This window comes from Aquarana catesbeiana, linkage group LG03, assembly GCF_042186555.1.
Source record: "Aquarana catesbeiana isolate 2022-GZ linkage group LG03, ASM4218655v1, whole genome shotgun sequence".
Classification (NCBI taxonomy): Eukaryota; Metazoa; Chordata; class Amphibia; order Anura; family Ranidae; genus Aquarana; species Aquarana catesbeiana.
The window spans coordinates 101,066,983-101,080,114 of record NC_133326.1 but is presented as its reverse complement, the minus strand read 5'-3'; the positions used below and the strand labels follow the sequence as shown (position 1 = coordinate 101,080,114).

General features: G+C 42.5%; 1 protein-coding gene across 1 annotated transcript in view; it reads right to left on the bottom strand.

Moving 5' to 3' along the window:
* The window catches only part of LOC141131517 (cysteine repeat modular protein 2-like), a 209,666-nt gene that overhangs the window by 152,849 nt on the left and 43,685 nt on the right, over positions 1-13,132 (bottom strand). The window contains exon 7 of the mRNA XM_073618879.1: positions 1,620-1,706. Coding sequence (XP_073474980.1) covers positions 1,620-1,706 — 87 coding nt within the window. The remainder of the gene's footprint in view (positions 1-1,619; positions 1,707-13,132) is intronic.

Sequence of the window (13,132 nt, the reverse complement as noted above, 5' to 3'; positions counted from 1 at the left end):
CTCCCGCTACTGTCAATCAAAGTCAATCAGCCAATTAGGAGGGAAAGGGGCTGGGCCACGGCTCCCAGTCTGAATGGACATAGGGAACTGTGGCTCGACTTGGGTGCCCCCCATAGTAAGCTGCTTCCTGTGGGGGCACTCAACAGGAGGCAGGGGCCTGAAGAGGACCCGAGAAGAGGAGGATCAGGGCTTCTCTGTGCAAAAACACTGCACAGAGCAGGTAAGTATAACATGTTATTTCCAAACTTATTATATAATCCTGAAGTAAAAAAGTATAATAACATGTAGTGAGGGTGAGGAAGTAAATGGGAGTGAGGGAGTGCACAGGGCAGAGAACTGGTCTGGGGAGGCTGTTATTTTACACGGTGCTAAGCACTGCTACCTTGCGGGGAGGAGAAACACTCACCACGTGGTTTGCAGGTCATTGTTTCAGAACTCCCAGGCAGCAGGCACACAGAGGGAGCCTGCACCTCTCAGCCAATACAGCTTGTTGGGGGGCTGGGGCTTTAACAGACAAGCGGAAGTTCAGGTGGGTAAACATCCCTCCCTCACATTTTTGTTCTGTTTTTGTTTGTTGATAAAAATTGGAATTGATTTTTGGCATTGTTTTCGTTAATTCACCTATATTAATTTTATTTTTGTTTCCTTTAGTCACTGAAAACATGCAGCTGCCAAAAACTACGATGAAAATATTTTCATAGACAAAATTACACTGATGGCTTGGTGCCAGTTACCACAGCATACCTTCAGAGGTTAAGTGGTGTCCATAGGTATGCGCAGCCTATTGCATTAGGGTGTGCACCCCAAGGCTCAAACACGGGAAGGGGTCAGTAAATTACATATTTACCGGCCCCTTCCTCCATTCACCCTAAAATATCCCCACAGCAACAGCCGCCAGGAGAGGAGGGAAGCCAGCAGCGGTGCGGGAGGAAGTGGGGGGGGCTAGGGCAGTAGGGGAATCTATGCTGCCCAGAGTGATTAGGGTGTGCCTGGGCACACCTGGCACACCCTGTGCGCACGCCTATGGTGGTGTCCATGCTTCAATAGGTCAAGGCTGTTTTGGCTACTCAATATTAGGTAGGTGGTCGGAAAGTTATAGCTGATCGGTGTACATAAAATTATATATATATATATATATATATATATATATATATATATATATACTGTATATATGTCAAATATTTTTCCACAGGCTCAGCTTATCGATTTGAGAGAAGCTGCAGCAAATTTGTCCCACCACAAGAAGAAGACTGAATCTTTTATGAGACATTCCACAATAGTTCCACCAGTATAACATTGTTCCGCATGACTGCTATCGAACTTTAAATTAAAGGATGGTTTGGTAATAAACACATGTAACATTCCTGCATCTGATCCGAAATCATTCCCTGTTTCTCATGATCAATGAGTCCAATGATGGCCTTCATTCATTTAATAAAAGAACAACAGAGAGTGTGCTAAAAGTAACTACAATAAGACGAGCTGCTAGGATAGAATACAAAAAATATAGAATAAATAGAATAAAAATGTATTTAATAGAATAAAATAGAATAAAAATGTATTAAATATGGAATTAAAGTAGTACATACATAATTTACAAAACATTTGCTGTACTTTACCGAAATGGCAGGAAAAACAGTCCAGTGCTTGTGGTCCAAAACAACTCTGACAAGATGGATCACAGGCATAACACTTGCCATCTGCCACTGGGGAGGAAAAATACAACAGCAAGAATGAAAATGATATGTTCCTAAATACAACTTTAAATGACTATATGTATTTTTAACATTTCTTACATACATGTGTACTGTATTAGAATATTTGGCTGTGCTAGGTCGCACATATATACAGTATACTGTAAATAAGTTTTGATAACTTCAAATTTATATATGTGAGAAAGCTCCAAAATTTGGAGGAGATGTAATCAGCCTTCCTCTCTTCCTTTCTTGTGTTGTAAAAAGCCCAACATAGCAGGATATCAGATTGCACACACAGGATAGGACTGGGCTGGTGGCATTTTCTCTCTGGGCCAGTACAAATAAGATATGTTTGATCCTATTGTGGGATCATTGTAATTGGAACACTGAAGTCTGGAACAAGGGATCTACACATAGTTCAATTAGTTTAGTTTTTTTTTTTTTTTTTTAACAAATTTGTGAATGTTTTTTTTCTTTTTTCTTACTATGACCCTTTACCACGACCACCAATCACTGTAGCGCCACAATGCACTTTGTGTGATATACTTTCCAGTCCTGCCCTGAAGGCACATCCAGCTGAATGAGAGTGAGATGAGACACCTCCTTCTTCCTCTCTTCTAGAAGAGATTATACCATTCACCATACTATGAACACATTGTACCACCGAATCTCCCTGTATTAAATGTTTAGTTGTAATATATCTTAATAAATACAGAGAAAAAATTATATATAACATGTGTTTTCAAACTAGCAAACCTGACACATTATAGGTTCTAAACTTTTTCCACTCACACCCCATTCACTAAATTCTTATGACCCCCCATTCTCACCTCTTCCAAACCTCATTTCAGAACTAAAAATAATGTTAAATTTGACTTGAAAATACTATAAATGTGCATTTAATTGCAAACATTTGTTTTCTATATAATGCACAAGAAACTAAAGTATGAAAATGTAACATATAAAATGCTATTAAAAGCCACAGTCCAAAGTCCACATTCCATTTTCATTGCCCTGAACAATATAAGGAGAAAACACAAGTTAATTGCATTTGAGATGAAACGTGTATGAATATTAAACTTAGAAACGAAACAGATAAAGTGTGTTCACATTTCCAGGATCTTTAATCTTCTGCTATCTTCTTATGTCACCTGAACTTTGTCTCAGCAGTAGTTTCTGCATAGCTTCTCCTACCACCACTAAAGCTTATTTCTGCGTCACATGCTCTCCAAGTACTGTTCTGCATTCAACCTCTAAATAGGGTTGCCACCTGTCCGGTTTTGACCCAGACAGTCCGGGATTTGAATGCAGTGCCCGGTTTTCCCTCTGCCTCAGACCTGGACACCAGGGCTGCCGACAGGGGGTACCACCAGGCCTCCTGTAGGGGGCCCAAGCACACAGGAGGACCCGGACAGCAGGGGGATCGGAGCAGTGCTGCAGGGGACAATTACAGAGGAAACAAACTGCCGCTGGTGCAGTCATTTTTCCTTTAATTAAAAGTTTGAAAACAAACAATCTGTATTGCACTCACACATGTCAGAGCAGTCGGCATATCACATTCTCCCGATCCACGCTTCTCTGATCACTGAATGACTAGATGAAGTCAGTACAAGGATAGAGAGAGCCGCTGGGAACTCAGAGCATTTTTTAGGCTTAACCACACCTCCATCATCAGAGGCTGACATGTCTGGAGTTCCCCGCGGCACTATCCTTGTACTGGCTTCCTTCAGTGATTCGGTGATCAGAGCAGCGTGGATCAGGACAATGCTGACTGCGGATTTCACAGACTGTGATATGCCGACCGCTCTGACATAGGTGAGTGCAATGCAGATTGTTTGTTTTTAAACATTTAAAGGAAAACTACTACACCAACGGCTACCTGGTGCTTCTATCTCTTCCAGTTTGTCTCTTCTGTAATTATCTCCCGCACCGCCGCTCTGATCCCCCTGCTGTCCGAGTCCCCCTGTGTGCTTGGGCCCCCTACAGGAGTCCCAGTGGTACCTCCTGTCGGCAGCCCTGGGGGAGAAGATGATTTGTATTAAGAGGGGGTGAGGATAAGTGCTGGAAAGAGGGAGAAGGGGGGATTGTGCTAGAACTTGGGATTTAGGTGATAGTGGTGGGGGACCTGTGCTGTGGAAGGTGGAAGAAGATTTGTTTTAGGGGGGTTGTTCTGGGAGGGGGAGAATTGATTTTTGTTGGTTGGGGGTGGAGGGTGACCATAAAGAATAATGCTGGACTTTTTTGCAGGAGAGGGAGTAGGACTTTTTGATGAAAGGGTAAAGTGGGGGAGAGTATTACTCGCGGAGGACATTTTGCACTCTTCTTAGCCCTACACTGTGCATTACACACCCCTGACTCCTGCACTCTCTTTGTTTTGTACTCATGATTTCTAATATGCATTACACACTCCTGTCCCCTGCATAAGACTCACAGGCTCCATTCACACCTAGGCGTTGCAGATCACAGGCAGAATAGGAACTTCTTTTGGGCGACAATTGCACAGCGATTAGGGTGCTACTGAAAGTAATAGGATCACGAGTGCATCCCGTAAATTGTGGCGAATTGGGAACCGCGGGCAAAATCGCGATCCGGAACTCCTAGGCGTGAATGGAGCCACAATTTGGCTACACTAATGCCGCATACACACGTTCGGACATTCTGACAACAAAATCCATGGATTTTTTCCGACGGGTGTTGGCTCAAACTTGTCTTGCATACACACGGTCACACAAATCTTGTCGGAAATTCCGAACGCCAAGAACGTGATGACGTACAACACGTACAACGAGCCAAGAAAAATGAAGTTCAATAGCCAGTGCGGCTCTTCTGCTTGATTCCGAGCATGCGTGGAACTTTGTGCGTCGGAATTGTGTACACATGATTGGAATTTATGATAACGGATTTTGTTGTCGGAAAATTTGAGATCCAGATCTCAAATTTTGTGTGACAGAAATTCCAATGGAAAATGTCTGATGGAGCCTACACACGGTCGGAATTTCCGACAATAAGCTCCCATCGAACATTTTCCATCGGAGAATCTGACTGTGTGTACGGGGCATAACTGTTCATTGTGGCGCACTGAGCTGCATTACTACTCTCCTTGGGGCAACCAAAAGTGTCCCAGGACTTTAACAATCTTATAGTGTATACTAAAAAAAAAAAAACATGCCGTGCCCCGCTAAAGTGTTCGGGTTTGGCTTGAAGAAAATGTGGCAACCCTACCTCCAAAGCAGTCTAATTCTGTCTGCCCATTCTGTCTACCACATCTCCATCCCACTCTGGCAGCTCCATCTTCCACCCACTCTGCATACTCTGGGGTTGATTTGCTAAAACTGGAGAGTGCAAAATCTGCTGCAGCTCTGCAAAGAAACCAATCAGTTTCCAGGTTTTTAGAGTGAAACATGTACCATGTTTCCAATCCTGCAGCCTCTCCCCAATCCCCACACTCACTGTGACAGCAGGCCACGGATCTTCTCCTCGTACCTGCTGTCACTATTTGAAAAACTATTCGCCCACACAGACTTATCATTGATTTACAGATCCCTGTGAATCAGTGAACTACAAGTACCGACATCCTTTGCGGCTGTTGACTTGTAGTTCTCAATGAGCTACCAGGGTGCTCAAGCAGTTCACTGAGTCTTCCTGTCTTTGTGAAACTGCCTGTCTGTACGATGTACAGGCAGACAGCTTGCATTAACAATCTGTAAGAGTCTTGCATGGCACCCGCAATCGTGCAATGCTTTCCAGGCTCCTGCACAAAAAATAAAAAATTCTAAATGCATAATTTTTACCTGCAAAAACATGTGCATTTATTTATTTATTTTTTTTAAAGTGAACTTATCTTTTCATTGAACAAGCTGAAGTTAGAAGTTGAATGGCTACCATGCACAGCTGCATCAGATTTTACACTCTCCAGTTTTAGTAAAGCCATCCCTCTATGGTTTATCCACACCTACTTCTGTCTCCCTTTGGCCACCTTCTGCACTGGTCTGACACCATCCTCCGCTTTGCACTATCCACTCCAACTGCAGCTCACTTCGACCAACTGTGAGCAATGTTTTATTGCTGAGCCTTGAAGAGCAAACAAAATGTGAACAATAAACCTTCTCCTTCATAACTCACTCAGTGGAAGCTGCCAGCCTTTGCTCCAAATTCCAGAGTACTGCATAGACATGGATTAACATCAATGCTGACAGCCTAAAGTGCCACCTATACCGGAACTGATGACTGCATTTGCCAACAGAAGCCAAGCTTTCCTTATGGGGGATACCTACAGTATGCTATGGCTAGTAAACTCAGGCAAGCTGTGACAGCGGGTAGCATTCAAGTGAGTGCGACCTGATTTAGAACACCTTTGTACACTTAACTAGGAGAAGAAGCACACCTTAGTACTCATGCATACCTCCCATTTTGTAAACAGCTGAATTAAGCTATCGACAGATAACAGGCAGAAGCCAGCCTTAAAGTGGTAGTAAACAGCAGTTGAGAAAAAACAAATTCCCTGCAAGGCAATGTCATAATGTGCTAGTATGCATCGTATACTAGCACATTATGAGAGACTTACCTCAAAATGTCAAGGCTGAGAGGGCTTCCATCTTCCCCCGGTCTTCCTCCCGGGTTCGCAGCCTATGGCTACATGAGTGGCTGGGGTGTGATGACATCACTCCTGCGCATGTGTTTACGTCACTGGCTCTGAAGGTATGGCACTGTATGCTGGACCTTCAGAGCATATGCGCCAGTGACATCACCAGCTGCATGTACTCTGAATATCTCCTAAACAGTGCAATTGAAGGAGATATTCACAGTACCTACAGGTAAACCTTATTATAGGCTTACCTGTAGGTACAAGTTGTAGAACAGAGTTTACTATCACTTTAACCACTTAAGGACTGGAAGAATTTCCCCCTTAATGACCAGGCCATTTTTTGCGATACGGCACTGCGTCACTTTAACTGACAATTGCGCTGTTATGCGACGTTTGTACCCAAACAAAATTGACGTCCTTTTTATCCCACAAATAGAGCTTTCTTTTGGTGATATTTGATCACCTCTGCGTTTTTTATTTTTTGCGCTATAAACAAACAAAGAGATACAATTTTGAAAAATAAAACATTTTTTAACTTTTTTGCTATAATAAATATCCAAAAAATAAAATAAAATAAAAAGTATTCATCAGTTTAGGTCCATATATATTCTTCTAAATATTTTTGGTAAAGAAAAACGTAATAGGCATATATTGATTGGTTTGCGCAAAAGTTATCGCATCTACAATCTATGGGATAGATTTAGGGACTTTTTTGTTGTTTTTACTGGTAATGGCAGTGATCTGCGATTTTTAGCGGAACTGTGACATTGTGATGGACAAATCTGACCCCAAATGACACTTTTTGGGGACCAGTGACATTATTACATTGATCAGTGCTATAAGAATGCACTGACCAATGTAAAAATGACACCGGCAGGGAAGGGGTTAACACTAGGAGGCAATCAAGGGGTTACCTGTGTTTCCTCAGCGTGTTCTAACTGTAGAGGGGATGGGCTGCCAGGGACATGACAGAGATCACTGTTCCCGATCACTGGGAACAGTTGATCTCTGTCATGTCCCCTGTCAGAACAGGGAATCACATTTTTTACAAAGGCAGTTACCCATTCTGCCTCTGTAATAGGCGATCGGGGTCGCTGGCGGACATCGAGTCCGCCCGACTCGCAGGCACACGTACAGCTATGGCGATTCACGCAGGAGAGCCAACCTGTCACCGTATAGCGCCAGTGGCTGGTTGGCAACTAGTTAAAGTGCTTGTAAACCTCAGTCATGGAATCTGAGCAAAGCACATATATCTGTAATGTTTACTTATCTCTCCAAAGCTCTAATGCCGCGTACACACGGTCGGACTTTTCAGCTACAAAAGTCCGACAGCCCATCCGACAGACTTTCGATGGACTTTTGGCGGACTTTCAACGGACTTTCTAACGACCGGACTTGCCTACACACGATCACACCAAAGTCCGACGGATTTGTACGTGATGGCGTACACCGGACTAAAATAAGGAAGTTGATAGCCAGTAGCCAATAGCTGCCCTAGCGTCGTTTTTTGTCCGTCGGGCTAGCATACAGACGAGCGGATTTCTGGGTCCGGCAGAGTTACGACGTAAAGATTTGAAGCATGTTCCAAATCTAAAGTCCGTCAGATTTGCGGCTGGAAAAGCCAGCTGAAGGTCCGGTGAAGCCCACACACAATCGGATTGTTCACGGAATTTGGTCCGTCAGCGTCTGTCAGACAAGTCCGGCCAAAAAGTCAGACCGTGTGTACGCGGCATAAGAGTTGTTTCTGTCTGGTGCTTCGTTCCTCTGTTATCAGCATGAGCCACTTCTGAGAAGTTTTCCTGACACATGAGATTCATTTTTTGTCGGGGGGGGGGAGCTCAGCAGACAGCTTGTCTATTCAGAACTATTCAGAACTCTTCTGCTGTGTGGAGGGGGGGGTGTGCGCTTTTCCTCCAATCAGCTCTCACACACTGTACCTGCAGCCTTTCCGCCCCCTCCTCTGTGCTCCTGACAGATTAAGATGATTTTAACAGTTTTCTGCCCTTTTGAAGGGGTGTAGGGAAGAGAAGACTGCAGATAAACAAGTAAAACATATGTAGGAGGGTTTGTTTCATCTTTGAAGTTCCAGTTATGATAATACATATTTTTTCCTGCAACTGACACAATTATTTATACTAACACCCAACTGGAACCCATGGGCCAACAAATAGAACAGCAAACAACTGGATGAAAATTTCAATTATGAGCAATCAAATATTCACAATCTAATGACTGTTGAACAGGCTTGTTGTAAAAAAGATTTGTGATTAGCAGATGTAGCCAGTGGGTCAATTGTCTGCAGCCGCTGAGCAGTATATTCTGACAGCGAAGGGTCACCATTGTCAGAATACAGTGTCTCAGCAGGGAGGATTCTACTCTCCACCTCGATTGTGTGGATAGAGCAATCCAATCTTTGGCATAGCTAACAGATTTGCATTGCAAAAAAAGCTGTAAAACACAACCATCTTATATCCCTGCAAACAGTCTGAAAATATGATAAGCAAATATCTATGTGCTCATGTAATTAATAATCACAAACTAAATAGATACAAATTACTTTTGGAAGGCTGACCCTCCTAAATGATGGGAGGTTGGATAGATTATATATACACTGATACATGATGGAATGCCTCTAATCTATAAATTACTTTATACAAATAAAACAATGAATTACCTTTGGTATAACATAATATAATTAGAAGTCGAATACATAAATTTGCCTATAAAGCTTAAAGAATACGGAGGAGAGATGGGTTTGCTTTAAGAGCATATTAAATAAGGGCATTACCCAATGTATCCCATTGGGTAATAAATTTAAAAGAGCGAACAAACATCCTGGATGGCTTAACTCCAATGTAAAAATGCATATAAAAGCAAAGGAGAAGGCCTTCAAAAAATACAAGGTTGAGGGATCATCCACAGCGATCAGAATTTATAAAGAATGCAATAAGAAATGTAAGGGTGCAATTAGGATGGCTAAGATAGAACATGAAAGACACATAGCGGAGGAGAGCAAAAAAAATCCCAAGAAATTCTTTAAGTATGTAAACAGTAAAAAAGGGAGGACAGACCATATTGGCCCCATAAAGAATGAGGAAGGACATCTGGTTACAAAGGATGGGGAGATGGCAAAGGTATTGAATTTATTCTTCTCCTCAGTCTTCACGAGTGAATCGGGGGGCTTCAGTAACCAAAACTGCAGTGTTTATCCTCATGACACAACACAGGAAGCACCTACATGGTTAACAGAGGACGGAATTAAAATTAGACTTGAGAAACTTAACATTAATAAATCACCGGGACCAGATGGCTTGCATCCGAGGGTACTTAGGGAACTCAGTCAGGTGATTGCCAGACCGTTGTTCCTAATTTTTACAGACAGTCTATTGACTGGAATGGTACCAGCTGATTGGAGAAAAGCCAATGTAGCACCAATATTTAAAAAGGGCCCAAAAAACATCCCTGGGAATTACAGACCAGTTAGCCTAACATCAATAGTATGTAAACTCTTGGAGGGGATGATAAGGGACTATATTCAAGATTTTAGTAATAAGAATGATATCATTAGCAGTAATCAGCATGGATTCATGAAGAATCGTTCTTGCCAAACCAATCTATTAACCTTCTATGAGGAGGTGAGTTGCCATCTAGATAAAGGAAGGCCCGTAGACGTGGTGTATCTGGATTTTGCAAAAGCATTTGACACAGTTCCCCATAAACGTTTACTGTACAAAATAAGGTGCGTTGGCATGGACCATAGGGTGAGTACATGGATTGAAAACTGGCTACAAGGGCGTGTTCAGAGGGTGGTGATAAATGGGGAGTACTCAGAATGGTCAGGGGTGGGTAGTGGGGTTCCCCAGGGTTCTGTGCTGGGACCAATCCTATTTAATTTGTTCATAAACGACCTGGAGGATGGGATAAACAGTTCAATCTCGGTATTTGCAGACGATACTAAGCTAAGCAGGGCAATAACTTCTCCGCAGGATGTGGAAATCTTGCAAAAAGACCTGAACAAATTAATGGGGTGGGCGACTACATGGCAAATGAGGTTCAATGTAGAAAAATGTAAAATAATGCATTTGGGTGGCAAAAATATGAATGCAATCTATACACTGGGGGGAGAACCTCTGGGGGAATCTAGGATGGAAAAGGACCTGGGGGTCCTAGTGGATGATAGGCTCAGCAATGGCATGCAATGCCAAGCTGCTGCTAATAAAGCAAACAGAATATTGGCATGCATTAAAAGGGGATCAACTGCAGAGATAAAACGATAATTCTCCCGCTCTACAAGACTCTGGTCCGCCCGCACCTGGAGTATGCTGTCCAGTTCTGGGCACCAGTCCTCAGGAGGGACGTACTGGAAATGGAGCGAGTACAAAGAAGGGCAACAAAGCTAATAAAGGGTCTGGAGGATCTTAGTTATGAGGAAAGGTTGCGAGCACTGAACTTATTCTCTCTGGAGAAGAGACGCTTGAGAGGGGATATGATTTCAATTTACAAATACTGTACTGGTGACCCCACAATAGGGATAAAACTTTTTCGCAGAAGAGAGTTTAATAAGACTCGTGGCCACTCATTACAATTAGAAGAAAAGAGGTTTAACCTTAAACTACGTAGAGGGTTCTTTACTGTAAGAGCGGCAAGGATGTGGAATTCCCTTCCACAGGCGGTGGTCTCAGCGGGGAGCATTGATAGCTTCAAGAAACTATTAGATAATCACCTGAATGAACGCAATATACAGGGATATGTAATGTAATACTGACACATAATCACACACATAGGTTGGACTTGATGGACTTGTGTCTTTTTTCAACCTCACCTACTATGTAACTATGTAAGCTAATTTTTTATTCCTGCTATGTCAATAATTATAAATTGCACTAAATAACATATGTAACCACTTCCTATGTGATTATTTAAAAAAAAGATGATAACAGTCCATACAATTCATCTGATGAGAATTGTATAATTCATAATGAATAATTTAGTAACCAGAGACACCTTGTTATTATAGGTCTAAATATATATTCCACACACTCCATCTGTTTCTACCAACCTAAGAGCGGGGTCTGAGGATGCTCCTAAGTAATACAATAGATTAACGGTCCCTTTGTAAGTATTGCAGTGCCTTGAAAAAGTATTCATACCCCTTGAAATTTTCCACATTTTGTCATGTTACAACCAAAAACGTAAATGTATTTTATTGGGATTTTATGTGATAGACCAACACAAATTGCCACATAATTGTGAAGTGGAAGGAAAATGATAAATGGTTTTCAAAATTTTTTACAAATAAATATGTGAAAAGTGTGGCGTGCATTTGTATTCAGCCCACCCCCCCCCCCCCCCCCCGAGTCAATACTTTGTAGAACCACCTTTCACTGCAATTACAGCTGCACCCCTTTTTGGGGATGTCTCTACCATCTAGAGAGTGAAATTTTTGCCCATTCTTCTTTGCAAAATAGCTCAAGCTCTGTCAGATTGGATGGAGAGCGTCTGTGAACAGCAATTTTCAAGACTCGCCACAGATTCTCAGTTGGGCTTTGACTGGGCCATTCTCATGCCCTGTACACACGGTCGGACTTTGTTCGGACATTCCGACAACAAAATCCTAGGATTTTTTCCAACGTATGTTGGCTCAAACTTGTCTTGCATACACACGGTCACACAAAGTTGTCGGAAAATCCGATCGTTCTAAACGCGGTGACGTAAAACACGTACGTCGGGACTATAAACGGGGCAGTGGCCAATAGCTTTCATCTCTTTATTTATTCTGAGCATGCGTGGCACTTTGTCCGTCGGATTTGTGTACACACGGTCGGAATTTCCGACAATGGATTTTGTTGTCGGAAAATTTTATATCCTGCTCTCAAACTTTGTGTGTCGGAAAATCCGATGGAAAATTTGTGATGGAGCCTACACACGGTCGGAATTTCCGACAACAAGGTCCTATCACACATTTTCCGTCGGAAAATCCGACCGCGTGTACGGGGCATAATACATGAATATGCTTTGATATAAACCATTCCATTGTAGCTCTGGCTGTATGTTTAGGATTGTTGTCCTGCTGGAATGTTTCACGGTGGGGATGGTGTGTTCAGGGCGATGTGCAGTGTTAGTTTTCCGCCACACATAGCATTTTGCCTTTCGGACAAAATTTTAGTTTTGTCCCCCACCTGGCTTTACGCAAACGGCAAACTGGACTTCTTATGGCTTTTTTTCAACAATGGCTTTCTTCTTGCCACTGTTCCATAAACGCCAGATTTGTGGAGTGCATGACTAGTTGTCCTGTGGACATATTCTCCCACCTGAGCTGTGGATCTCTGCAGCTCCTCCAGAGTTACCATGGGCCTCTTGGCTGCTTCTTTGATTAATGCTCTCTTTGCCCGCCCTGTCAGTTTAGGTGGACAGCCATGTCTTGTTAGGTTTGCAGTTGTGCCATACTCTTTCCATTTTGGGATGATGGATTGAACAGTGTTCTGTGAGATGTTCAAAGCTTACAATATTTTTTTATAACCTAACCCTGCTTTAAACTTCTCCACAACTTTATCTCTGACCTGCCAGGTGTGTTCCTTGGCCTTCATGATGCTGTTCGTTCACTAAGGTTCTCTAACAAACCTCTGAGGACTTCACGGAACAGCTGTATTTACAGTCAGGTCCATAAATTTTGGGACATTGGCACAATTCTAATCTTTTTGGCTCTATACACCACCACAATGGATTTGATATGAAACGAACAAGATGTGCTTTAACTGCAGACTTTCAGCTTTAATTTGAGGGTATTTACATCGAAATCAGGTGAACAGTGTAGGAATTACAACAGTTTGTATATGTTCCTCCCACTTTT